Source organism: Cupressus sempervirens, chromosome 8, assembly GCF_028749045.1.
Source record: "Cupressus sempervirens isolate cs-2001-9-10 chromosome 8, ASM2874904v1, whole genome shotgun sequence".
Taxonomy (NCBI): Eukaryota; Viridiplantae; Streptophyta; class Pinopsida; order Cupressales; family Cupressaceae; genus Cupressus; species Cupressus sempervirens.
The window spans coordinates 390,018,739-390,046,513 of record NC_143125.1 but is presented as its reverse complement, the minus strand read 5'-3'; the positions used below and the strand labels follow the sequence as shown (position 1 = coordinate 390,046,513).

Below are 27,775 nucleotides of genomic sequence, written 5' to 3'. Positions count from 1 at the left end.
TTGCTTGTCAAGAGGCCATTGCTGCTGCAATGTATTCGACTTTTGTAGAGCTTTGAGCTACTGAAGACTGTTTTCTGCATATCCAAGATATCATTGCTGATCTTAAACTGAAACAACATCCTGAAGTACTTTTCCTATCTTTAACACTTCCACCCCAATCTGAGTTTGAATCCATGTAAATCTAGGCCAACCTTCTCATATTTGAGTCCAAAATGAAGAGTGCCTTGTAAGTATCTCATAATGTGTTTAACTGCAACTAGGTGAGTCTCCTTTGGCTCACACATAAACTGACTTAAGGCTTTAACAACATAGAAAATATCATGTCTTGTATTTACTAAGTACATAAGGGACCCAATCATCTGTCTATAGAGAGTAGAATCTATGGAAGGTGATTCTATCGCTGCTTCTGTAAGTTTATGTAGATTAGTCTCTATTGAAGAAGACATAGCCTCGCAATTCCACATTCCAAATCTCTTCAAAATGTCTGATGTATACTTCCCTTTATTAAGTATGATACTGTCAGAATTCTACCGTACTTCCAGTCCTAGGAAGTAGTGAAGAAGTCCCAAGTCTTTCATCTTGAATTCTCTAATTAGATCTTTCTTGCATTGATCTATAAGATGATCATCACCTGTTATTAGTAAATCATCAACATACGCTATCATAATTACCATATCATCTTTATCTCTTTTATAATATAAATTTGGATCGGCTTCATTCTTGGAAAATCCTAAGCTGGTGAGATACTTATCAATTCTTTCATATCAAGCCCTTGGAGCTTGTTTTTAAGCCCATAGAGAGCTTTCTTGAGCCTGCCAACAAAAATGTTAGTATCATGAGTTTCAAATCCTTAAGGTTGCTCCAAATATACTTCTTCTGCAATCTTTCCATTTAGGAATGTTGTTTTTACATTCATCTGATGTACTTTCCATCCCTTGGATGCTGCAATTGCTAGGACTACTGTTACAAAGGTATATTTGGCGACAAGAGCAAAAGTTTCTTCATAATAAATCCCTTCTTTCTGAGAGAATCCTCTGGCTACAAATCTAACTTTACATTTCTCGATGCTACCGTCAGCAGCATGCTTTATTTTAAATATCCACTTGGAAGAAACGACAGATTTTCCTTTAGGTCGTGGAACAATTTCCCAAACATCATTCTTAATAATAGATTGGTATTCTTCTGCCATAGCTTCTTTGCAAGTTGTATAGCATCAGAAGGATTGGTTGGTTTTGTTTTGAATAAATAACTCATGTTTGCTGTATAACCAGAGAATCTTTTAGGTTTTTTGCTTTTTCTGACTGTTCTGGAAGGTGCAGCAAAATTTTGTGCTTCCTTAACTATTTTAATGGCCCAAAGTGGTCTTCTCTTTGAATTTTGATTTTCTCCAAAACTTAGATTTTGAATTTCATCTTCAATTTTTTCTATGTTCTCCCTCTGGGACTCAGACTCACTATTTCTTTTAGAACTAGGTAAAGGAGAAGGTTCTTCAGAATTTAGGGCTCTTTTGAATGCTAGTTCTTCAAAAATTACTTCCCTATTAAGCTCAATACTTCTCTGTCCAGGTATGAAAATCCTATATGCCTTAGATGTTTCACTATACCCTACAAAAATGCCTTTCCTCCCAGAGGGTTCTAACTTGGTTCTCTTTTCTTTTGGATTGATCCCAGTTTGACAGGTTCTTGGCACCCAGTATCATACAATTTATTCTTCAAATCTTATAGTTTTGAATATTATACCACTTGTATATTTAAGATCCAATTACCACATCTAAGATAACAGATTTACAGTAAAGTTCAAAGTGCCATTTCATGCGCTTTTTGTATTCTGTTCTCATAGGTTCCTGGTTATTCTCTTAAAATTTCCACCACACAGTTTCCACCCGCTCCTAGTCAAAAGACATCCTGGCACTTGATGACTATGCTTCTGAAATTTTTACGTGCACACAAGTATTTGTTGCTATAAGTTAAGGAGTTTCAAAAAATTTATTGCTGTCCTATTTGAGTTTTATTAATACTTAGGAATGGGATTGATCATTCTTTACCGAATGGAAAAGAAGGTGCAATTTGATTTGAATCTCATCCCCTTTAGTTCTGTTAGTCATATCAGAATCAGCTCTCACCTAATTTCCAGTGCTACTCATGGAATTCCTTAAGTACAGTTGAGCAGTTGATTGAGGTTGAAACATAGAAATAACTCAGGTTTAATGTTTCTTCACTCAGAGGGAAGGGGAAAGCTCGTGTTTGTCATAAATGTATGTAATGTGTGATGAATGGTGATAAAAGTAGCAATTTTTTTTTAATTGAATCTGTAAATGAACCTGAAATTGTTAAGGATTATAGAATATTATAGTTGAAGAAATGGCTTTTAGTTTAGATGAACTATATTCTGCAATGTAAAATCAAATTTGGAGTTTAATTTTTTTGAAATTTTCTACAAGATCATATAAGCAGGTTACATATCTTACTGATATGGTTTATGACCTCAAATTCAGGTTGGGCACCAGATCATTGATACTTATCCGCAATGTATGGGTTTGCCATTGTTTAGAAGACGGATACGAGGCACACCAAGGTAAGATAGAATTATGAAAGAAAAAACTCCCAGGAACAAGGCATTCATGACCACAATTATTCTTCTTTTTTTCTAATAGTTTAATGTTGCCTTTCTGAAATTGCTATTGTATAATGCATTGTGCAATAGCAGCAGTTTATTGAATTTTAAAATCTTACCAAAAGAAAATATCGCTTCAAACATGAACTAACCTTTTCTTTTACATTGGTTGAAATAGATATTTATATTATCATATAAAATATGAAATAACCAGATTACTTTTGAGAAGCAGGTCTTTTTGTCAGTCTCAGTACTTGTAGCGCTATTAAAAATCCTAAATCTGCGAGGAAAAAACATAATGCATGTTGTAATGAAGCCTGCAAGCAATTGGATAATTAATCCCCTAAACAAACCATAATTATATGTATAGCGTTATTCTGGTATTTGTAAGGCTTATAAGTTGAGTTTTAGTAAGTATAGATATTTTATAACTAATTCAGTGTCTGAAAGTTTATCTTTTCCATTAGTTTACTAGTGAAACAGATGTTGATTGCTGTATGCATATATGTGTGGAATCAAAACAAGAACTTAAACATAACAAAGATAAGAGTTTAACATGGTAAATTTTCCTAGAAAACATGTGGTGAGAAACTCCATAAGGGAAAGGTCTTGTCTTTTGCCACTTTCTCTGATTCAAATTAGAAGCTTGCTACTTTCTAGAAGCCCTCAAGTACACCAGTCACCATCTTATAGCTTGCAAGATTTTGTAACTTTTCTCAGATGCAGACTTCTGTATGGCACTCAACTTCCTATGCACTTGTCAAGAGGCATTAAATTGTAAAGCTTCTTTACAGTAACCCCAGAGGTTGTATATATGCATTTGCTACAGGTAAATTCTCAAAACACGAATCCTGAAGGCCAAAAATTGGAAGGGATATCCTTTGCAACTGCTAATGCCACATATGACAGCACAGAACTGCCACAAAAAAACAGGGAAACTGACCACTTGTGCATGGCAGTTTGGCAACTACTTAGATTTTTTATTTTATTTATTTTGTAAATAAAGTTAGTACTGCTTGTTTTGAGAAAGTTGACTCACTTTCAGATTCCTAGAAAAGTATGTTTGTTTCTTCTTGAGAATTTATAAAATGTGGTACTACAGATGTCATTAATCCCTATATCAAGTATTTCCTCAAAACTTGGCTGTATGCTTTTTAACAGGTTACCAAGTCTTTCTTATTTCCTTTTAGGTATAAAGAGCTTAAGTATATTGGAACTGAAGGAGATGAAGTTGAAGACTTACTAATTCTATTGAGTGAAGTAAAAAGACAAATTCCTGATATTGGAGGGGTTTCATCAGGTGCAATAGCTTCCAACTATCAAAGATCAAGGGTAGAAAATGTTTGTTCCAGATTGGGGCTAGTCTCTCTAGCATATCTCTGGAATCAGGAACAATGCTTACTTCTGCAAGAAATGGTAACTTTCCCTAGTAATTTTGGAGAGAAAACTGTGAATGTACTTAGTCATTAAAATATATTATCATTATGATATTTAAGCAATGATTTATTTAGTCTAAGAGATAATATCATTATGACATTGTGGGTCACTGATGGGGTTTTGTCCTGTCACACCTACTCACACATATTAATAGTTATGAGATGAAGATATTGGATGATGCATGGATTTTGATCAATCTACATTGTGGTCAGGTGAGGTCCCATATTACAACGTATTGTTCATAATGGAAATTTTGCATCTTTTTTTAATGTTTTCTATGCCATGTGATGATTTCATGCTGCAATGGTTTTTATTCAATGGTTTCTGTATTTATTCTATCATGAATAGGTTTAGTAGCTACAATTTTTGCATTGTGATATCAAATACTGGTTGTCATCTGTGTAAATGATTTGTCTCTGTTGTACCCATTTGATTTCAATGCCTTGTAGTTTATCCATGTACCTCATGTTGCAAGCAAAGCCTGTCTATGTAACTCATGTTGTAAGCAAGAAACGTTTGAAGAAAAATCTTTAAAATATGAAATATTTGGAACCGATGGGGAAGAAAGTGTGAGAAAAGTGAATGAAGGGGGTGAGTAGATAGCTTAGTCTGGAACTTTGCTGCAATAATATTTAATACCAGAAAGGCCTAGGATACCCAGAGGCCTTAAATGGACAGCCCTACCTTTCCCCCCTAATTACCACCCAAAAAAAACCTCAGTACTTGCATACAAACATGCCAAAACAAACCACCATGAACACCAATTGCCGTTCGCTTTTGTTCATTTTTTAGTTTTCTTGGTTGCTGATTGGTCCATTTGTGCAAAAAGTACTATTTTTTGGATGAGCGGCTATAGGGGTGTCTTAATAAGGAATTTAGTGTCCCCTTTTTGGGACATTAGCAATTTGAAAGTTAAATTCATAAAGTATTAAATTTGGCTTATGAGAGTTAAAGAAAATTTATAAAATGGGTCAATTTAATATTATAGAGGGAGTTAAAAGGTGTCAAAAAAGGAGAAGGACGAAAGGAGACAAAAGAAGCTCAAGAGTCACATGTCAGATTTTTAAAAGAGGGACAAGGAGTTCATCTTGGGAAGCTTGGATTTGAGACTTATTTTTTGGTTTCTCTTTGGAGAACTTTGGGAAACTTCTAGCTTTCTCTTGTTGAGGATCCTGAGGACAGGAACCTTCAAGCTCTTCTTGGGTGGATTGGACATAGCCTTGACTCATCTTTGTGGTGGATTCATATTAAATTTCACACTTGGGATTACAGGTGCATTTTATTGTTATTTTCAATTTGATTCTATTTTCTGTATTTAAGATTGGACTTGATATCTGGTTATTGTATTGCTGATGTATAATGCAGTAACATACTCTATGGCATTTTAATGGGAATTTACAAGTTATATTGCTGGTTTATATTGCATCATTTATTTGTTTATGTTCTGAAAATTATTTTGAAATTTTTTGGAGATAATGCCCTACTGGGATATTGTAGTGGTATCAGAGGAACATTGCATCCTATAAAGATTTTGCAAATTCTGTATCCTTTGAGTCAGACTTTTACTTCAGTCCTTGATATTTAAGAATGGCCTTCTAATAATCTGAATATTGAGGAAGTTCACACTTATATATCTGATATGAAATTATCTACTTCTGCAATATATCAGTATGATGATATTGCTTGAAGATATAGCCTTGATTGTGTAATATGTGAAGAACATTGAACTTCTCTAATGCTGATACAATAAAGAACAATCAACCTTGATTGAATGGGAGTATTTCTGATATTAATTACAGGATATTGATATTTAGAGGAGCAGACTGAATTGTTACTGTGTGTACTCTAACTACACCAATAACCTCCCAATATATCCTTGCTAAAGGGTATGTCCCTCAAAGGGACATATCCCTTCCTAAACTAGCATAAATTCTTTTTCCTATAAGTCGGCAATCTGAAATATAAACACAATAACATCTAACTAACAATGTGTTGGATTAGTTAAGGATTATAATGTTACTTCTTGAGAAGTTGCTGGCTCCTAAGAAAAATATATAATCTAATGCCAGCCTAATGATATATTAGGGTAAGAAGGTCTAGTGCGGTCTGCACTTTCAGACCTGTATATTATCAGGTTAAATACTTAACACTCCCTCTTAACTTGATAATCATACAGAGAGAGATTATATCTAGCAACATCAATACAGATGAATAAGCAAGAATGAATACTCTATATCTGTCTGAGTCTTCTTAGTATGTGTTATCATAGAACACATGATACAATGTCATATTACTAAACCTGTGATATGACAAATCACTGCTACTAGTGATAATATAAAGGATAAATCTGAAGAGTAATTTACTCTCTTCATTTATCCAAGTTGTGATTCATAGAAACTGGTATTTCTATATCACAACAAGATCCTGAGTTTAAGATCTACTAGTATACAGGATAAACCCAGAGAATACTAAGATTCTTCCTTTATCCAATTTGTGATTCATGAACATAGCAATGTCAACATCACAATACGATCTAAAACTCATCTAGATCTTACAGTAAAACTCAATACATTATCTAAGAGATCGTCATCTCTCATAATGCCTTTTATTCAAGTGTTCATTATTTCAGAGATTGTCACCTCTTTAAATAATGAATACAAATGGTGGAGCCCGTAACAGTCAATAGCTTGACAAAATAAAATTATTTTATTAATAATTAAAAGAGTACAAATAGATTACAAATCAACCATACCAAGTCTTCTCCTGAAGTGTTCTCTCTTTACTCTAGATAAAGGTTTTGGTGAGTATGTCTGCTATCTGATTTGCAGTGCAAATGTATTCTAATTTTATAGAATTTCTGTCTACCATATCTCTTACATAATGGTAAGGAATTTCAATATGCTTGGACCTATCATGGAAAACTGGATTCATTGAAAGCTTGATGGAGCTCTGATTATCTCTGGCACTTATTCCTTGTGCAAATGTCTCCCATGAATCTGACAATCCATCTATAGCCATTAGTGTTAATTTTGTGTCACTAGTAGTGGTTCCTATACGTGATAGTTAATCTCTAATGCTGGAAACTCTTAGGAAGTAAGAATTTATCGATTCTCCTTTCTTTATCGGAATGTGATTCAGTTGCCTTTTTAGTGCAAGAACCCTAGTTGCATTGTTTACTTCATATGCGTTTCGTAATGCATTCATCATATCAAAGGCAGTTTGATGTTTTGTAAGCATAGGTACGATATCATTTTTTACTCCCTCTAAAATGTTTTGAATGGCTTTTTTATTTCCTCTGGTCCAGATAGATTTGTGAGGTTCAATTGGAGGTTGTATGGGTGCTCCATCAACAAATTGTTTTACTTCAGTCTCTTCAAGAATCATCATGATTCTAAACTTCTAGGCCTCAAAGTGTTCTTTCCCATCAAACTTGTCCTCGGGTCTGATTGTAGATGCTATTGAAAATAGAAGATAGTTTACTGTATATATTTGAAGTCTGATAACTGAATTTTGCAGAGCCTAGGTTCGACTACCAGAGCTCTGATGCCATGTAAAGATTCCGCAAATTCTGTATCCTTTGAGTCAGACTTTTACTTCAGTCCTGGATAGTTAAGAATGGCCTTCTAATAATCTGAATATTGAGGAAGTTCACACTTATATATCTGATCCAAAATTATCTACTTCTGCAATATATCAGTATGATGATATTGCTTGAGGATATAGCCTTGACTGTGTAATATGTGAAGAACACTGAACTTCTCTAATGTCGATACAATAAGGAACAATCAACCTTGATTGAATGGGAGTATATTTGATATTAATTACAAGATATTGATACTTAGAGGAGTAGACTGAATTGTTATTGTATGTCCTCTAACTACATTGATAACCTCCCTATATATCCTTGCTAAAGGGTATGTCCCTAAAAGGGACATATCCTTTCCTAAACTAGCATAAACTATTTTTCCTATAAATTGGCAATCTGAAATATAAACACAATAACATCTAACTGACAATGTGTTAGATTAGTTAAGGATTATAATGTTACTTCTTGAGAAGTCACCGGCTCCTAAGGAAAATATATAATCTAATGCCAGCGTAATGATATATTAGGGTAAGAAGGTCTAGTGCAGTCTGCACTTTCAGACCTATATATTATCAGGTTAAATACTTAACATCTCTTGCCATCCTAAATGGTCAAGTTTGAACAAATGAAATATTATCATTCCTAAGGAAAATATATAATCTAATGCCAGCCTAATGATATATTAGGGTAAGAAGGTCTAGTGTAGTCTGCACTTTTAGACCTGTATATTATCAGGTTAAATACTTAACATCTCTTGCCATCCTAAATGGTCAAGTTTGAACAAATGAAATATTATCATACCAGAATTTGGTCAAGTTTGAACAAATGAAATATTATCATTCCTAAGGAAAATATATAATCTAATGCTAGCCTAATGATATATTAGGGTAAGAAGGTCTAGTGCAGTCTGCACTTTCAGACCTGTATATTATCAGGTTAAATACTTAACATCTCTTGCCTAAATGGTCAAGTTTGAACAAATGAAATATTATCATACCAGAATTTGATTTTTTATCATAATAGATTCTAAGTATTATATATATTGGCCCATTTATTATATCCTTTGGAAAGGTTATATAGTTTAGGCAATATATTTGAGAAATCATGGTCCATTTGAGGAAGCTGCATTTAAAAGACACATCTGTGACAGGAAATTTTATAAATAGAAAACACAAGTGACAAATAATATTAACATTTTATAGCGGAAATCACAGGACTTCCTATGACAGGGATTAAGTTCAAGAAGGAAACTAAAATTTCAAACTCGACTTTGAAGAAATTCCAAAATACTCTCGAGGAAGAGAGGAAATTAGTGGAGGGGGAATTCAATGATCTCGACTAGATAAAAGAGATTTAGTAGGATATTTTATTGTGTATTAGGGAGTATTTTAACCTTGATGGGTGGTCTAAAGGAGTCCATAATTTTATTTCGTCTTCTTGAACCACTTTAGGTATAAGGATAGGGTCTATTTCCCTTTCTATTTGACATTTTCCTTGTTGAAAGGGCTGAGTGCTCATAGGAAAAAGGAAAGTAGACTTGTTCTTCATGGGGGGTTTAATTCTCCTCATTACAAAATACTGTAGGGATAGGTCCCTGAGGGCTTCTATATCCTCTGTGAAAAAGAAGAGGCAAATTGTGAAAGATTCCTCGGAGAAGACTTGTGAAGAAAAGAAAGCAGGGTAAAGTTAAGATTGAGGAGCTCGAAGGGAGGGGCATGGAAACAGAGTTAGATAGTGTCCTTGAAGAGGTTGAGAGTGTTGATCGGACTAGTAAAAAGAAAAAAGCTTCTAGTAAAGGTAAGAGAAAACCCAAGGATTTGAGACTTGAAGAGATTTCAGAGGATGAAAAAGAGGATATGGAGGTTATGGAGAGGGGTTGCAAGAGTGAGGTGGACACTAAATGTGGGGGCTGCAATTCTAGTAATGAAGGCTATTTCGAGAGTCAGGGTGGGACTTTTGTGAATTCTGTTGAAGTGGGGAGCAATGTGGGTACCTCCAAATCTGAGAAGGGGCAGTTTGATTCTCCAAATAGGCCCACAATGGAGAATAAGAATACCCTTGTTAAAGATAACCTGTAAGGAGAAGGATAATCCTTCGGAGGTGAAAGAGGATCATCCTGTTGACCCGTGCTTTCCGCCTAAAGGTATTGTGCCCAATGACTCCAAGGTGGAAAATATGAATGAGTTTCAGGAAGAAGATAAAGAGGAGTTGCCCATCAGGGAGGAAGAAACTAGGCTTGAAGAGTTCCAAATTCATCAAGGCCTCTTGGAGGGTAATAGGATAAATGAGGATGGAGAGAAAATGAGGAGAGAAGTGGGAGTCTGGTTTTCCTCCATAAGGCAAGAATGAAAGCAAATATCCCTCTTGAGGTGGATTTGTGGCTGTATAATGAAATTAATCTTTTGAGGAAGAATGTCAAATATCCGAAGGGCAACCTTGGAGTTGAAAAACTAAAAATAATGGAGCTAGAAGCCAAAGTTGTGAATATCCCGAGAAATAGTTGGATTAGGAGGCAAAATTAAGGCAATTGGTAAAAGACAATGGGCAACACATGGATATGGTGACTTCTGGCTTGTGTGCGACAACTGCCAGTATTGGAAGAAGAAGCACAGAGGAGATTGTTTCCCCTATGGCTGCACAACTGATTGGTGGCCTTAGCAGGCGCACAAGGTTGAGCACTAAGAAGGCTATTGAAGTTGCTCCAGGGTTGACGATGAAAGACAATTCAAGATGTTCCTAATATTGGGAAGGACATGGCAAGGGCTACAAATGAGCTGGTGGAGGCTTTTTCTTATCAAGTTGGTCTTTGTTTATGTTGGTTTTGGTCGCTGGTCCTGGTTGTTGGATCCGGTAATAGGTGCTGGTTTTTTGTTAGTTTTATCATTTTTGATTTTTTTGCAGATCTTTATAATGCTTGTACTTAGGTTCCAAGTCCTTGTAAAACCTAGTTTTTGGTGAGTTTTCATGATTGTACGTTCCAAGTCCTTGTAAATCCTAGTTGGTCTATTGGATTGTTGGACATCTTAATGGTTTTTGTTTAACTTGTATGGGGTTTCGCATCCCCTCAAAAATTGTTTTTACTTTAATCCAAAACATTTCATTGGCCAAGTTTGAAGAAAGCTCACTAAACAGAAGATTTCTATAGACAAAACCCAGATATTCATCAATCGCATTTGCACATTGGAGGAATATTAGAATGTATAGTTAGTGTTATCTTTGCATTTTGCGGTGAAGAAATGATTGTGGGATTACTAGAGGTAGATATTTCAAATTGATTCTCAAGGGCCCCATAAATTTGTAGAGTGATTTATCGTGAACTCTGTAAGTTCTCTATGTGACTTCAATCCCTCTCGGATAATTATCAATTTGACAAGCTCAAGGAGCATATTTAGACGACATAATTGGTTGTGAGCTAACATGAGCATCTAGTGGGTGGAATTGAGTTTGGCATGCATCATTGAGTTGAAAATTTTTCCTTGAAGACTGTTTGTGTTCAAATTAGGAGGTCTACTATATTATTTTCAAAATAGGTGGGACAATATCATGAAGGATTGGCAATGATAGAGTAGTAAGATTGGACAATACGTTAACGACACAACTTTTGCCATTACCAAACTCTTCAGAGGTTCTAGTTTTTGGCCATGTGATTCTTTGTTTCAATAAACAAGGAAGGATGTGATTTGTTGAACAAATGAATCTCTCCTAAGTACCTTTAACGTGCTAGTAAATAAACGGAGGAGGTATGGTAAGTCTCAACATTCCATTGCTGTGAAGGGGTCTAAAGTATGTCCCTTGGTATCACTATCAATATGGTGAACAATATACGTTTCTGAGAAAGACAATGTTATGAGTTTCTGATGTTACATTCTGTGAATAACAGGAGTCATAGGTGGTTTTAGAAACATCTTTTCTTACAAATAATCGCAGACTGTGTGATTCTTTGGGAGCAAGTATATATAAATTTTGGCTTTCTCATTGGCTGATACTTCACTGTTCAATCTTTGTTGAATAGCCTCTCACCCTGTGTACATTGATTCTCTATGCTCAGTGCATGTATTGTTGTAAACTAACAGATGTTGCAACGTGGCTATTTCTGGGAACTGAACCGTTACACAGGGTAGGTTGGGAGCTCTGGCCAGAATCTCATTAAAGGCAGGAAGCAAAATTTTTGGGTTCTTATTTGTCCCCTTAATTCATATATCGCATAGATTTTGACATTGTTTCTGGAAATGTCAAGATGGAGGAATATATTTTTAATGTACCGATTACAGCAGTTGTCTTAATGCAAAATATTTTATGACACCTTGAAAATTAAGCCATTGGGAAGACACTGAGAGAGACATTTGCTATGTTTGGGCGGCAAACTTAAGATTGTTTACTAGATATTCTTGTGTGAATGAAGAGATAAATTTTAGTTGAGACTACAGAACATTATATTATTATTATTCCTATGGTGGTAGAATAATATATTAACGAGCCAGAATTTTCAACTCAATTGCCGGATTGGGAAAAAAAGGGGGTTTTATAATACCAAGTTATTATCTGCCGTAAGTTACAGGTGGTGACATGAAAACAAAGAGAGTTACAGAACCATCACAGGTGTTCTGCATCTGGAAGAGACGACACACATATTTATAAATTTTGGAATGCGAACAGTTCATATTCGGCCTTGGTCGAGATTATAACAGAAGGATCTACCAGATTAAAGATTTTGGGATAGGCTGGGATTGCGTGTGCAAGAGCCTTGTCAAAATTATTCAATACTGTCGTTCTGAGTTTGAAAATTCATTGATGTAGAGATGCCTAAGTGATGATGGTCACAAGGATAAGAAAAGATGGAGTCTCAAGAAGCACTTTATCTGCTGGAAGATGGAATGGGCAGACAAGGAGTAGAGCAATCGATTAATAATTGGAAAATTATGTTTCTTGTGCAGAATGAAACATCCACGTTCATGCGTGTTTAGTGCAAGGAATGTTTATACAACAAAAAGGAAAATATTAAGGGACAATATGATTTATTGTTGATACTGTGGGCATGCTTGATATGTGAATAAATACTGGAAAGCACTTCTAGTATCTGTCGAAGCATCGTATAATCAATTATTTTCTTTTGGTATTGGGACAGTTGGCTGTAGCGCAGATGAAGAGCAGTAAATCTTCCAGGTTACTCAAACTGCCTTGTCTCTTTACTGTGTACGCTTGAGGTGTCATTTTGGTATACAACGTGGCTCCATTATCGAATAACATGTATGAATTAGGTGTAGATTTGTGTTATTGGAAATATTGTTGCAGTAGCATTCAAAGGTTTGAGTATTGACTTGGGAAACAATAGAGACAATGCTCTAGTTTCCTTTATGTTTTATATGCTTATGAAGTCTATGTTCTTAATAATCTAGATTCATGAAGAAAAGGCTTTGGTAGCTATCTAGATAGCATTCCTTCATTTGGGAAACATTCAACCATAAAGTACAGGATTGGGGATTCATGTGGATATTACAGCTGCCCCTTCCTATTTTTGATTTGATAAAACTCAGTCTATATTGTTATATGTCATAACTTGTGGATGATTTTCCAAACTAGCACTTGCAAACAATAGACTGCAAAACTATATTCTGGGCAGGGAAATCTAGTTTGACAAGAACTCCTTATTTTGGCCCACAGTTTCAGTATAGAGCAGTATAAAGTTCTTCTAGTGAGTGAGTTGATTGTCATTGTGCGATCCTTATGGTGCAAACAAAGGGAGGTACATAGGTGGATTGCTGAATTTACAAAACACACAATTTGGTATTGTAAGCTGGTTTAAAACCTGCAAGTAATATTTCAAGACAGTAAACCAACATGTTCTGGAAGTTGCCAAAATTCATTGCCAAGGACAAGGACGAAGTCCTTGAAGAAAAGCTCTTAAATATAGAAAGGAAACTTGCAGATTTGCCTCAATCAAAAGATGAACTACTTTGGAATTTGGTAGGCATAGAATATTGCTTGTCCACAATTGAACAACTAGGTTCTAAAAGTAAACAAGTGAACCTCCTACTTGCTGTGATTCTCTTAGCCAATTCAGTGCTGTTGAGACATCCAGATAGAGAGGTGAGACTTGCAGTCACTTTGTGCTTTATTCATGTTATGTGGATAACAACACCACATGATCTTTACAACAGGGAAGTTATGAAGGAGGTATTCCAGCTGATTGTGGAAAGTTTTTAGGGATCGTGTAATATCAATAAGTCAACCCTTGGTAAGATCGTTAAAATTTTGGAAACAATTGTGGAACTTAGAGCTTGTGTGATTATGATAGATCTTGGTTGCGAGGACTTAAAGTTTGATATGCTCCATCAATTTTTGATTGCCATTAAAAGGAACCGCAAGCAAAATGTTTTATCTTTCTTGCAGTCCATTATGTCTTTAATCATTGAAGAGAGTGATGATGATTTGCAAAACCTCTTATCTACCATATTGGCTGGTTTCAAACAAACACATCACTTCTTTTGATGCTTGTAGTTTGGTTAACAATATCATCAGACAATGTGAGCAAAAATTGAAACCATGCTTTAGAAGGTACAGGATTGAGGAGGAAGGAAAGAAGATTCGTTTCAACCTATACAGAGGGATGAAAAGAAAGATAAAACTCAGCCATATGGGCAGCTTAACAGTGATGAAGCTGATGGTATTGTGGATCATCCATCCGGGAACCCAATGGAGTCTCCTTCAGTATGACACCATGTCTTTTGGTTGATGACTATAGGGGTGATGAGGTATCTTTTGAATCAACTATATGTGTAGAAACACCTAAAGATAATTATTCTTATGATGATAATACTTTCAGCCAGCATAATGTTGATTGGAAGAAGCATAGTAATTCACTTTTTCAGATGGATGTTGATTGTATATTACAGAATCCACTATTTGAGTTTGATGATGGAGCACCTTTTGTTATTAATCAAGAGTCACAGATTGATATTTATTGTAGCTAGGAGGTGACTGATTTATTACATTTCTTAGACGGGCGTAATGCTAATTACAAATTAACCTTGAATATTAACTTGGCTAATAGTATGGCCAAGGAGCATATAGAAAGAGAGGACAGTGATGATGGGTATGCATTGATTAATTCTTCTCCTTATTTATCTAGTGCTTATGGTTACTCTATTGTCATAGATGTTGTGCATGATGATAGCGCTTGGGTTGTTACACTTACCTTCATCAAGGAGGAAGCCATACCCTGCTTGCTTCTTCAATACAATCAACATACATCTTAGAGGAATAATGCTATGGCAGTTGGATATTTTCTACATCCCACCTATTATGAGTATGGGGCAACAGGGTATTACAAATAGTTGGAAGGGTAGATGGCCATTTTGTTTATGGGAACTAGGAGGATCAACAACATGGTCAGCGTTGTTTCGGGGAGCTGGTTGGCATGATGTTGAGTTCTCATCTCTATTTGACTCTAGCTATGCTTGTGACCTTACTTGGAATGAGATTCTCAGTTCGATTGAAGATTTTCTCACATATGTTAGCAACACCAGGCATTTTGATTTGACAGATTATGCACATGGAGTTATCTAGGATCCTAATATTAGTATTAATGGTGCATTGTGATGGAAAATTGATGAGCAACTTCACAATTTGAGACATTTCATTTGTATTAGAGTGGTGCAACACCTTGGTGGAGCAGCTTTCTTGAGATTGATATGGGACCCTGATATTAGATTGTGGACTCATGATTGGTTGAGGGCAAGCCATCTCGAGAAGGGAGGACTTGCAATGTCCCCTTATTGGGACATTAGGAATTACAAAGTTAAATTCATAAAGTATTAAATTTGGCATATGAGAGTTAAAGCAAATTTACAAAATGGGTCAATTTAATACTATAGAGGGGGTTAAAAGGTGTCAGAAAGAAAAGGACAACAGGAGAGGAAGGAAGCTACATGTTGGATCTTTAAAAGAGAGATGAGGAGTTCATTTTGGGTAGCTTGGATTTGAGACTTATTTTCTAGTTTCTCTTTGGAGAACTTTGGGAAGCTGCTAGCTTTCTCTTTTGAGGATTCCGCAGCTAGAAACCTACGGGCTCTTCTTGGGTGGATTGGACGTAGTCTCAACTCATCTTTGTGGGGGATTCATATCAGAATTCACACTTGGGATTACAAGTGCAGTTTATTGTTATTTCCAGTATGACTGTATTTTCTATATTTAAGATTAGACTTGATATTTGTTTATTGTATTGCTGATGTATAATGCAATAACACATTCTTAAGGCATTTTAATGGGAGTTTACTGGTTATATTGCTGGTTTACATAACATCATTTATCTCTTTATGTTTTGAAAATTATTTCAAGAAAATTTGAAGATAATATCCTATTTGGATATTATATTTCAATACCCGAAACTATCCATTTGCAGTTATCTTGTCTATTCATGTGAAAATCCTTCCTAATTTTTCTTGGATAACTCAAGGCATGGGAAAGGCTTATCTTTGTCTACAAATTGTTCCATAACCATTAGAATCCTATATCCGCTTGTCAAACATTACATTCCATTTGTACAAATCCTGCACCTGCCCATTTTCCACTTTTCAAGCTGTAATAGCCCCTTTTCAATATGAAATTAATAATAATAAAGATAAATTTAAAATAAATAAAATGTAATATTGAAATAAGTAAATAAATAGTAAACTCGATAATATATATCAATTATAATATATTGAATATTGTCATATGTATACATATATCCAAGATTTAAGTTAGAGATTAATCAATAAAGACATATAATGTAAAATCATTTTTATTTTAATATAATTATTTAAAATATGATGTATATTATCATAATGTGAATTTGAAATATATAATCAAACAAAAACAAAATAGTATAATGAACTATGATAATATATATATATATATATATATATATATATATATATATATATATATATATATATATATATAGCCTAAAATACTTGTGTATTATGTTTAAAATCTAAATATAAAATTATTGGATATATTTAGACCCAATATAAATTATATTGTAGAATCATGACTTTTCACCCCACACTTATATTAGAGAGAAATAATAATAGTTAGATGGTGGGGGAGCAGGGCATATTTGAAAAAGAGGGCTATTAAATTTTTTTAAAGAATTTCTTCTGTGGACAAGCCCATCGAAGGAGAAGAATCAGAGCACTATTGTCAATATCGGAGGAAGCTAGAATCCGAAATTATCAGAGATGAGGCAAACATTGCCAGGCAGTTGATCTTCTACAATATTGATAAGGCCCCAGCCTCCATCAGACCAGACGAAACACAACCCATTACCTCGAAGTGGGCGACAAAGATAACTTAGAAAGGAGAATCTGCTTGTACACCTCAGCACTAGAAGGAAGCATCCATCAAGCCTTCCGCAGATAAAGAAGAGTGGATATATTTCTCTCGGGCTTCCAACAAACAAGTAATACAGTCCAAATTAGAGTGAGAGACTCCAGCCCATATATCCGTTTCAGCAGTAGCAAGAAGAAATACAATTGAAGGGGAAATTAACCAATCATCAAAGCATAGACTCCAAGTTGATATAGAAGCACGACTACTCTACACAACTAGAAACTGAGGAAATCTAACTAATTCCGATAGGAAATGCCATCATATTCCGAGATTGAGGAAGGCATCCATGTCCGAATATCTAAGTAGAGTATACGAGAAAGGTGAGCAAATCACCTAGACAAACATTGTTCCAAATGTCTACACAGTTAACCCACCATCTTGGCTTCCAAGTCAATACTCACGTGGCCAAGGCAGTAGAAGTTTACGGATACAAATAAGGGAACCAATAGTAGGCAAATTCAGAGACAAGGATCCACACAAACATATTTGATAGATCAATCAAGGGGGTAATTACAAATGCATCAAAGTGGGCCATAAGTAATGACCAAGGAAAAAGAAGATACATATACAACTAATAACAAGCCCCCACTCTAAATTATTCTTAGAACGAATTCTAAGTGCAGAAAGCAACGATGAGATGATGAGATTTATCAGAATCTAAATTCTTTTAGAATTGAGTCAGAAATTAAGGGTCTATAAAAATCTTCCATGTTATCTCACTAAATAAAGGTAGGGATTGAAGATCTTTGAAGGTCTGAAGACTTGGGAAGCCAGAAGTTCAACCTCTTGAGACAAGGGACATTACACAAGCATATGATATTATAAATAAAAATATCCCCTTGCATTGGTATGATTAAGTTAGAAATGGAAATTGGGCAAAGCTTGAGAACTGAAAATTCCGCTTTATTTTAATATTACAACACACGACTTCCAATATGACTGATGATTAGACTTATGGTGATTTATCTCTTAATATTTGCCTCTCTCTTAGGATGAGATAGATGATCAAAGGTACCTGAGTCTAGGCTAAAAATAGAGTGCTAAGGACAATGGAAAGCTATAAATAATGGTCTTTGGCTAAAAATAGCAAATCCTAGAATAAGCGTCATGTCCCCCACCCCATTCTAGCAACCTAATCTATCGCTTAGCCTATTTTGAATGTCTTGATATGACTATGAAAGGGACGTGGAGCTGGGATGACTTGTCTTTTTTCTCCAGCTCAGGTGAGGCTCTTGGTATGTATTTATGTCGGCATCTCTGTTTGGCAGCTTTGCCATGTGTTTGGGGAGTGGTCATTGCAACTCAACAGTTACATTCACCTCTCTCTCTCTCTCTCCACTTTGGGTTTGTAGTAACCTTTGTGAAACTGTTGCATGCATGATGGACAAGGTGTAACGCTCTTTGTTTGGCAGCCTTCATCCTATGGTTTGAGGGAGGTCGGAATGAGGATTATCGAAGATTAAATTTCTTCCCAAGATGATGTAAACGGGATGTTGTAAGGGGAAAAGGCACTAAGACAGATTGATTACAAATTTAGTGGACGTAGCCCAAATTATTTGTCAGCGAAGATTAATGTTAAGACTCCAGCAGACCCTTGTAGCTGACTGTATCTTGGTTATCAACAATCTCTGCTCCACTTATTTGTTACATGTGAATGACAAAGAATCTAGTTGAGCCTCCCGCGATGTAATTGATGAATTTGTGAAGTTGCATGACACGATGAGGGCAGATAGGTTGTGAGACTGGGGATGGTCTGTATTATCAAGACCATTGCTGGCAGTACGGATTACACAAGGAGTGTAAAGTAGCGTATTGTTTCTTTAATAGAATAGGTAGGATATCTAGAGTCATCCAGCTGATGCACTAGATTTCTGTGTACTTTCTCCTCAGAACTCTTAAATTCCAGGTGCTTGTTATAGGTTACTGTGTGATTATCTTTCATCAATAACTATTATCACTTGATTTCTATTCACTGTTCGAATTAAGAAGTATTGATACAAACTGGAATAAGTTAAGAATGTCTGTATGTTTGTGAACTATTAAATAATGCTTTCCAACAGTTTCTTTCGAATTGCTTTTAGACTATGCTATTCCAACTTACATGTGCTTGACAGTGATTTATGTGTATTTGAATAAACTCTTGCATTAGCATTAGGTGTTTGCTGTGTTACAAACATTACCAATTTGCATTTCAATGGTGTTTTTGTCTGTTGAAATCTTTATTTACCAGTTGCAATATATGTGTACCCAACATTCTACCTGTTTGCACCATAAACTATAAGAGGGGATTGCATGTTTAATCAAAGTGCACTATTAGGGATATTACAGTGGTATTGGAGCAACAAACCTGCTACCTAGTGGGCTTTCATTTTGAATGCATCAATACTTCGGAGAACCTTGCAAAATTTAGAGACCCCCATAAATTCCATTAGGTCAAACAACTTCAGAGATTATTGGAATGCATTCGATGGCTGAAAGGGTTCCAAATGTAGCTGAGGAAGCAGATAGGGAATTTAGGGAAACCTTGAGGGCTCTTAGAGATGGTCAAAATCATGTTGTTAATGTTCATCAACAACTAATCCAAGCTATACAAAAGATGAATACTGGGCCTAGAAGACTATAAAGCCATCACATTGAGGGTGGTAGTGCAGTTGGATCACTGCAAGGCGTGAGAGCACCCACTCGAACCACTAGCAGATCTTAATGCCAATTTTTGCTGATAATCATGATGAGGATGAGGTTGTTAATGCAGGAGCTATAGGAGAAATTCTTAATGATGTCATGGCAACATGTGCTGAATGAGATTTGTTTCCAGACAATGTCAAGGTAATCTTAGGTTTTGTTTAGTATGTGAACCAGTGAAGGGAATTAGTGAGAGTCAAATAGGATAGGAGGCCAAGGGCCCCAAGAAGGGATTTTAAACATGCTGTGAACAAGTTTTCCTTACCAGTATCTTATGGAAGTAGAAAAACTACAGCCAGGACATGGATACAAAAAATGGATACCTTTTTCTCACTTTAACCCATGTTTGAAACTGATGCAATCAAGTATGCTACTATGCATTTGGATGGACCAGCTTATGATTAGTGGCATCATGGTTTAGTACCTCAAGATCATGTTCATATGAGGAGTTTAATAATAAATTGATAAGCAGTTTTGACGGGAAATACATAGAAGTTTATAACTGGGAGGTAGGTCAACTCAAGCACAATGAAGCTTTGGATACTTATATTGATAAATTTCGAAGGATATCTATCATGATCCCTGATATGACAGAAAACAGGAAGGTAATGTTGTTCGTGGAAGGTTTGAGTGAGAGTTTCAAGGAATTTGTCAAAGTGCTGAGATCAAGTATCTTACAGGATGCAATCAAGATGGCACTTGATTTGGATGCTCATCTTCAACACTTCAGCCTCCCAGTAAAGCTTTTAAGGAACCTAGGACCAATTAGAAATCTTCAAATCAGAATAAGAGTAATCCACCTAAGACGGATTTTGAGTCAAGAAATGAGCTAATAAGGAGAAATCTATGTTTTACATGCAAGGGACCTTGGTCACCGGATCATAGATGCCTTGGGAAAGGCAAGACTCATTACATTGAAGTAGTTTCAGATGATAAAAATGATGGTAACAAGTCTGATGACAGCAATGAGGATAGGGTTCATGAGTAGCCTGTTAACCATCATAGGTAACCAGGTTTAGTGCCTAATAGAAAAGCAAAGAATGTAACATTGAGTTTCATAAAACCGTATTGCTCTTCCCTTAATGTTCATGTCAACACAATATAAGACAATGTACTTTTGATTGCTCCCTAATACTACTCAGGTAGATGTACATATAGTACTTGAAGGGTTGTGACTCAACCGTCTCGTTCCAAATACAAAATAGGGACAATGCTGAATACTTATATGAAAAAACAAGCTAAGAAGAGTTGGGAGGAAGTCTCCCTGGAGCTGTTGGTTGGGATGTAGAAGCGTGCAGTCTCCTTCGCAACTGGTACACCTACTAAGTGCAAATATCCCAATCTGCGAGTGCTCGACTACCTCCTTCAACATTAATGTGACTTCCTATAATTCAGCTTTCTTATCGTATGCTACCTTTGCTACCTCCTTTTCCTTCATTGCCTCTACCAACTGCTGTTCCACCACACTCTTACCCTACGTGGCTACCTCTACCAACGCTACTAGTACTGCACACTCTGCTTCCCAAGCGGTCTGTTGAGTGGCTAGTTGGGTAGCTATCTCCTCCCTAGAGTTCTCTGCGGCTGCCCGTGCCTTCTCCCTAGCCTTCTCCTCTTGTCACACACCATGTCTGCAAGCAACCTGCCTCTATTCTCTACTTTGGTAATAGCATGGAGGTATGCATGTACATCCTTACCCCTCTTATCGTTTGTTGGCATTTCGTCCTCTTGTCTACATAGTCTGTACTCCCCCTCTTGGTGTTATTCTACTTTGTTCTTCCATTTCTCCTAGCAAAGGTGCCTCTACGTCTCCATGGGCATCACTGTCCAACAATATTGCCTCCGAATGGAGGCCCACTCTCATAGGGGACTGAATGGAAGGTCCCCTTGCTACAGGTAGAAGTAGTCCCCGTGCCAGGTATGCACTCGCACAACTTGATGAATTGCTCTTAGTGGTGTATGATGTTCCTTTTCCGGAATACACATGTCCATGCCCACCACAAGACTACCTCCTAGTGGATCAACTGATAATGCGACATCCACAGTCACCATATCATCCGACCCAATCACCTCTACTGGACTTGCTCCCATGATTCATCGCCTGGAATCTTGCTAACTTCTGTCACATTTCTGACTAAATCCACAGTTGCTTGAGGCATGTCGACAACTGATAAAGTGCTCTTCATGGTTGATACTATCACTGGAGTGGCCTCCATCATTGTAGTCTCGGCCACCCTCGGAACCCTCTCTGTCGTCACTATTAGTGGAGTCATATGTATTGCTGCTCTAACTTGATGAAATGCCAGAATAAGGGCATTGGTGGCAATGGGTGTCAAATGCGTCGTGGTAGACAACATAGGCCGTGGAAATAACAATGGGGTTACTGAAATCACCTCCATATCTTCATCCTCTTTTGTGGCATTCTAATCTTCGAATGTCTCCTAGTGCCTGCTATTTGTATCCCCAGGACCTAAGCTGACCTCTGTCTCCTGTCTTGACCTCTTTTTGTCTTGCTTCTTTTTGACTGCTTGATGTGTCCAAATGTCGCCATCTCATAATACGGGGCTTGTTTGGTACCATGGGTACTACTTTGACTTCTCTCGCCAAAATGTCATGCGGCGCCTGGTTGACCACAACATCCATAAGCAATAATCTGATTGCATGGTGGGGCATGTAGAATGTCCTGTGCTGAAGGGTCATAAATGTGCACATGCACTCCGATAATAATGTGCCCCAATCATAAACCCTTCCTCCTAGCAAGTTATTCATGATAGAGGCCTTTTGAAATCGAAATGTCACTCGCACAGCTGGAGCCGATTACTACTACTAGGTGGTCAATGTATGATACTGTGCCTTTCATGGAGACGCTATCAAAGGTCTCAATCATTGCATGGAGAGGGCCTTCGAAATCCTTGATGCAAAATATTAGCATCTGAATCATCCATTGCACCTACACACACCTTAGGTTATCTTTAATAACCTGGTTGTCTGGTGTTGACGCACTCTCGAACCACCATCTCTGCCAATCCAAACCATTCAAGCCTTCAAACATTATTGTCTGTTGTGTTACGTGCTCTTTGGTAGGGGTTGCACGTGCTCTTGGTCTCATCTTCTTTGTGCCTTTGTCCATTGTGCCTGCAACTTTTACTCCTAAAGGAAAAATTTGAGCATTCTTGGTTATCCTGGAACTCGAATTTGGCAAGTTTGTATGTAACTTTCTTTCCCAAGAAGCAGTTCGCTTTTCCGCTGAAACCATAACCATCTTGCTTTTGTTGTTTCTTGCAATAACTGAACCTTTCAATGGCCGTACGACTTTACTTTCCTGTTTTGGGGTTTGGTTTCTTTGTATGCAACCTTTTCCTTATTGGCTAGTTGTGCCTTCACCATGTGGTCTGTGATCTTCTGTGTGGGTCGTGCCTTCTTCCTTCCTCATATACTTATCGCATGCCTCACATATATGTGGTGACTAGCTTTTACCTTTCCCGTGCGTGAGTCCTTGCCTGTGATGTTCTATTTTCTTGTTCGAAAAGTTGCACCATAACTTCAAGTATAATGTGCAATAAGGGTACCTTTCAATCACACTCAATCATTGTGGTGTGTTTTTTCAATTCATCGTGTTTCATTGTATGGCTCTATTCTCTTGCCTGTGTGGCAATTATCTCCTCGCTCAACTCCTGTAGCTTAAGTCTACACGCTTCTCCCTAGGTGTGCAGTAGCTTGTAATTATGCCAATTCCCGACTTCGCTTGCATGGTGATGTGCAAATATCTTCCTTTGCCGTGTGACTTCTTTTATATATCTATCTAATGTTGCAATATGCTTATACAATATACCCCTTATCTCTGTCTAGTGGGGTGGATTACCTGTGCGGAAGCAACTTCCTCTAATTTCCCATCCTTGCCTCCATGTGCGGTGATTCTAACGTGCAGTGAAATTAGATCACCTGCGTAGTAAACTTCTACGTGTGGTAGTTTATCCTCACGCGTGGTGTCTCCTAGTAACTGTGCGGTGTGGTTTCAATGTGCGGCTTCCTGTCCGCCGTGCAGTGCCTTTGTTTTCATCGGGCGGCTAACCTGATATCTCTGCAACTAGTTTGTCTTTCAGCTCATGTAGTGTATACATGCAGTGACTAAAAAATACTGTGCAATGAAAGCCCAGCCTCGTATGATGAACACCTTCATGTGTGGTCAATCTGTTTGTGCGGTGTTCTGTCAATGTGTGGTGAAGTCTCTGTGTGCGATGATCCTCACCGTGCGGTGAGCTTTTTTTCCCGTGCGGTCTCTTTCTTTCCAATCACTATGCAATGTGAAACGTCTTGGTGCATCGATTTACCTTATTATCTTTCCTATTTCCTTGTTTTACTAGCCATTAGCTTTATAAGATTCTTATTTTGTTATTATTTAATTTTAGTTTTTATTATTTTTAATTTTTTCTGGTTCAATTTTTTAAATTTAAATTTAAATTCTTTTAAAATTTTTTTTTTCCCTAAATCTAAGTATTCTCCTCTTCTGGGCGACCGATGTTAACTCTACAACCCTCGTTCCTTTGATGATAGATCTTCAAATTCGAACCATTAACTGGATCCGCTATCTCTCGTCCATTGAGAGTCCACAGCTTAATGGCTCCATTGTTGTCAACTTCTCATATTTTGTAGGGTCCTAACCATTTCACCTTGAAGTTCCTAGGTTTAATCTCATTACGCTCATTGTACTTTAGCACCAATTGTGCTGGCTGAAACCTTGTTCGCTTCAAATGTTTATCATGCCATACTTTACGATGCACTTGTGCTACCTTCGTTGCCCATTGCGACATTAACCTTTGTTTGTCTAGGTTGTTCAGCTTACACAATGTCTCTCAAAGACTTTCCATATCGCCAATGCTATTTTCAATCGCTATTTGAAGGCTTGGAACCATAAATTTTGCCAGAAGTACTGCTTCTTGCCCGCACATTAGTTGGAATGGTGTTTGTCCTGTTGTAAGTTTGTACATTGTGTGGTACGGCCAAAGTGTTGATGGCAACTTCTCTTCACAATTGGCTTGCTCTAGCCCGCATAACTTGTAGATGACTGATACTAGGATTTCGTTCATTGCCTTTGCCTGGCCATTGGCCCTTGGATAATACGAGCTTAACAGATAGTGAATTTTTTTTAAACTTAGTCCTGAGCAGTCAGATCATATGATTGATGAAGTGACCTCCCTTGTCACTAGTCAACCAAATAGGGATGCCATAATGTGTGATGTTCTACTCATAAATAAACTTTGCCGTGCTTATGGCCGAGTTGTTAGGCAATGCTCATGCCTACACCCACTTCGTCAGATACTCTTGCTACCACAACATAGCGACATCTTTGAGCCTTACTTAGCTTGAGGGGCCCCACGAAATCTTAATCCCATTGTTCGAACAACCCCTTTAGCCCTTGTGATGGATTGAGCAACATAAAATCCCGTTTCAAGGGTTTACCCGCGTGCTGACAAGTGACATAGCTGACCACCCACTCTTTGGCATCATTGTATAGCGTAGGCCACCATAGCCTTGCCAGGAGTACTTTCCTTGCCATCGTGTCTGGTCCCATATACCCTCTTGCCCGGCGTTCGTGGGCTTCTCGAAGGACACTTTGTACTTCCATACAGTAGACCATTAATTAGCGAAAACGTTATGCTCCTTAGTACCAACTTTCATTGTTCGCCTAGTGGCATCTCCCTAGGGAATTGTGAAGTGGATCGATATTTGCCAATGCTTTTGTACCACTCTAGAAGGATGGCTGTATAAAATAAATGTTTCTCTGGGAATTGACTCCTTTTAGTGGCTCCCCCGACTTGATCCGAGATAGTTGATCGGCTATAACATGGCTCTTCCCTAGTCACACCACGATGGTGAATGTAAACTCCTAGAGTAGGAACAACCATCTGCTCACCCTCCCCTGAATGATGGGTTTGTTCACTATGTTCATCAACGCCTGGTGGTCTACGTAGAATGTGAAGGGCGTTGCCAACAGATAATGTCTAACCTTTTGTATGACGTACACCATTCCTAGAGCCTCCTTTGTTGTGCTGTAGTTCTTTTCTACCCTCGACAATAATCTGCTAGCAAAATAGGTAGGATGATCCAGGCCATGATCACATGTCTGTACAAGTGTTGCACCAATTGCAAAGTTAGATGCGTCCACATGCATGCGAAACTCTTTATCCCAGTTCAGGTATGCCAGGATCGATGGCCCAAGAAATCTCATCCTCAAGTCCTTAAAGGAGGTTTCTTGCTCTGTACCCCAAACATAGGGTTCCCCTTCTCTTGTCAACCCATCGAGGGGGTATGAAACTTGAGCAAAGTTCTTTACGAACCTTCTGTAATATCCAATGTGTCCTACAAAGGATTTGACTCACTGACATCGGTTGATGCTTCCATCTCCATTATCACATGTACCTTGTCTAGATCAATTTTGAGTCCCGCCTTACATACTATGTGCCCCAACACCTTACCCTGGGGTAACATGAATCTATACTTCTTTGGGTTCAACACTAGCGTGGCCCGATGACACCTTTTCATGCACTCCTTGAGTGCTACCAAATGCATTTCTTGTCTACTAAAGATGGACCAATCATCCAAGAATGCGCGAAAGTTTCCTACAGACATTTTATCAAAGATATGAAGAATTATTCTTTGGAAGGTTATTGGCGCATTGCACAAACCGAAAGGCATCTGATTATATGCATAGATGCCATCCTCTACTACGAAAGTGGTCTTCAACTCATCCTCATCGCGATTAATATCTGGTTATAACCTGAGAACCCATCCATAAATGAGTACATTTTGTGTCGAGCAACTTTTGCAAGTATTGTATCCGTGAACGGAATCGGGAAGGGGTCCTTTATGGTGAAAGCATTCAAGCAGCGAAAATCGACACAGATCCTAATCAAGGTCGCCTCCTTTAACGATTTCACAATGGTTGAGACCCATTCACTTGTCTTAACTTTAGATATGATTCTTGCATGAAGCATGCGTTGGATTTACTCACAAACCTTGGTTGCATAATTCATGTTCATCCTGTACAGTCTCCTCCACATAGGTATGGTTGCATGCGCTATGGGTATATGGTGTACGCCCAACTCTGATGGTACACGCTTCAGGGCCTTGTAGCTCTAAGCAAACACATCTTTGTACTCTGTGAAGATATTGAATGCTGCTGCCTTTAACAAAGGATCCCAATCATCGCCAACCAGTGTGTTGCGCGGATTCTCTTCATCCTCGAGATTTGTGACCTGTACGAATGGCTCTTCATGCTGATTGGTTTCCTTGCATCAAAGTTGTGAGTAGGGCTTTCATTCACTCAGGCTTCTCCTTTGTCTTCTCCAAACTCCAATGGAAACACATCCTTCACTTCTCCATTCAATCCTTCCACTCCTAACATATTGCAACTCAGAAATAACTCGTAATCTTCCATTTGCCAATGGAAGAGTTCGTTTAAGGAATCCAAGTCAGCTCCTGAACATCCTTCGAGTTCCAACAAGCCTTCATCATTAGGCTCCATCCAGTCTCTTCACTCATCCATTCCACTAGACTCACTATTGGTTTCAGATTCTGAAGCCATCTCTCACTCAACATTTGTGTACAAAGGTCAATAACAAACTTTCTCCGCTCTCCAATAAAAGCATATTTTTCTTCTGATTATGGTTTGCCCTTGCTACTACTAGTCATCCCCTTTCGAGAATGACATCATATCCCTATTTTTCAATGGAATCATGACAAAATCTAGCACAAATGGCTGGGTTCAAATAGCAATTGGCTGAGCCATCAATGTTCCTAGAGGTTTAATTCCATGCTAATCTACACCGAGTAAGTTGAATGTGGGGGGCCATAGGGTAGGCTTCCCAAGTTTCTTCCACGTCTCCTCTCGAAGCACATTTACCCCCAACCCACCATCAACTGTAGTATCAATGAGGATTGTCCTGAGGATACCCCTCTCAATGACCGCGAGGTATCGTCCATTGTTCAACTCGAGTAACATAGGGTCTATTGTTGATCCTCTCGAAACATTTGGCTATTGTGTGGTGCTGACACTTGGTTGTATAGTGCAGGTATTCAGTAAAACAG

At 37.5% G+C, this 27,775-nt stretch overlaps 1 protein-coding gene across 3 annotated transcripts in view; it reads left to right on the top strand.

The window, feature by feature from the left end:
• Nucleotides 1–27,775, top strand: part of LOC149542927 (endoribonuclease) — a 203,030-nt gene that overhangs the window by 78,413 nt on the left and 96,842 nt on the right. For 2 of the 3 annotated variants that reach the window (XM_089797844.1, XM_089797843.1), the window contains exons 3-4: nucleotides 2,495–2,574; nucleotides 3,804–4,029. In XM_089797844.1, the coding sequence (XP_089653970.1) occupies nucleotides 2,495–2,574; nucleotides 3,804–4,029 (306 nt within the window). The remainder of the gene's footprint in view (nucleotides 1–2,494; nucleotides 2,575–3,803; nucleotides 4,030–27,775) is intronic. The other variant, XM_089797845.1, reaches the window with a different exon arrangement.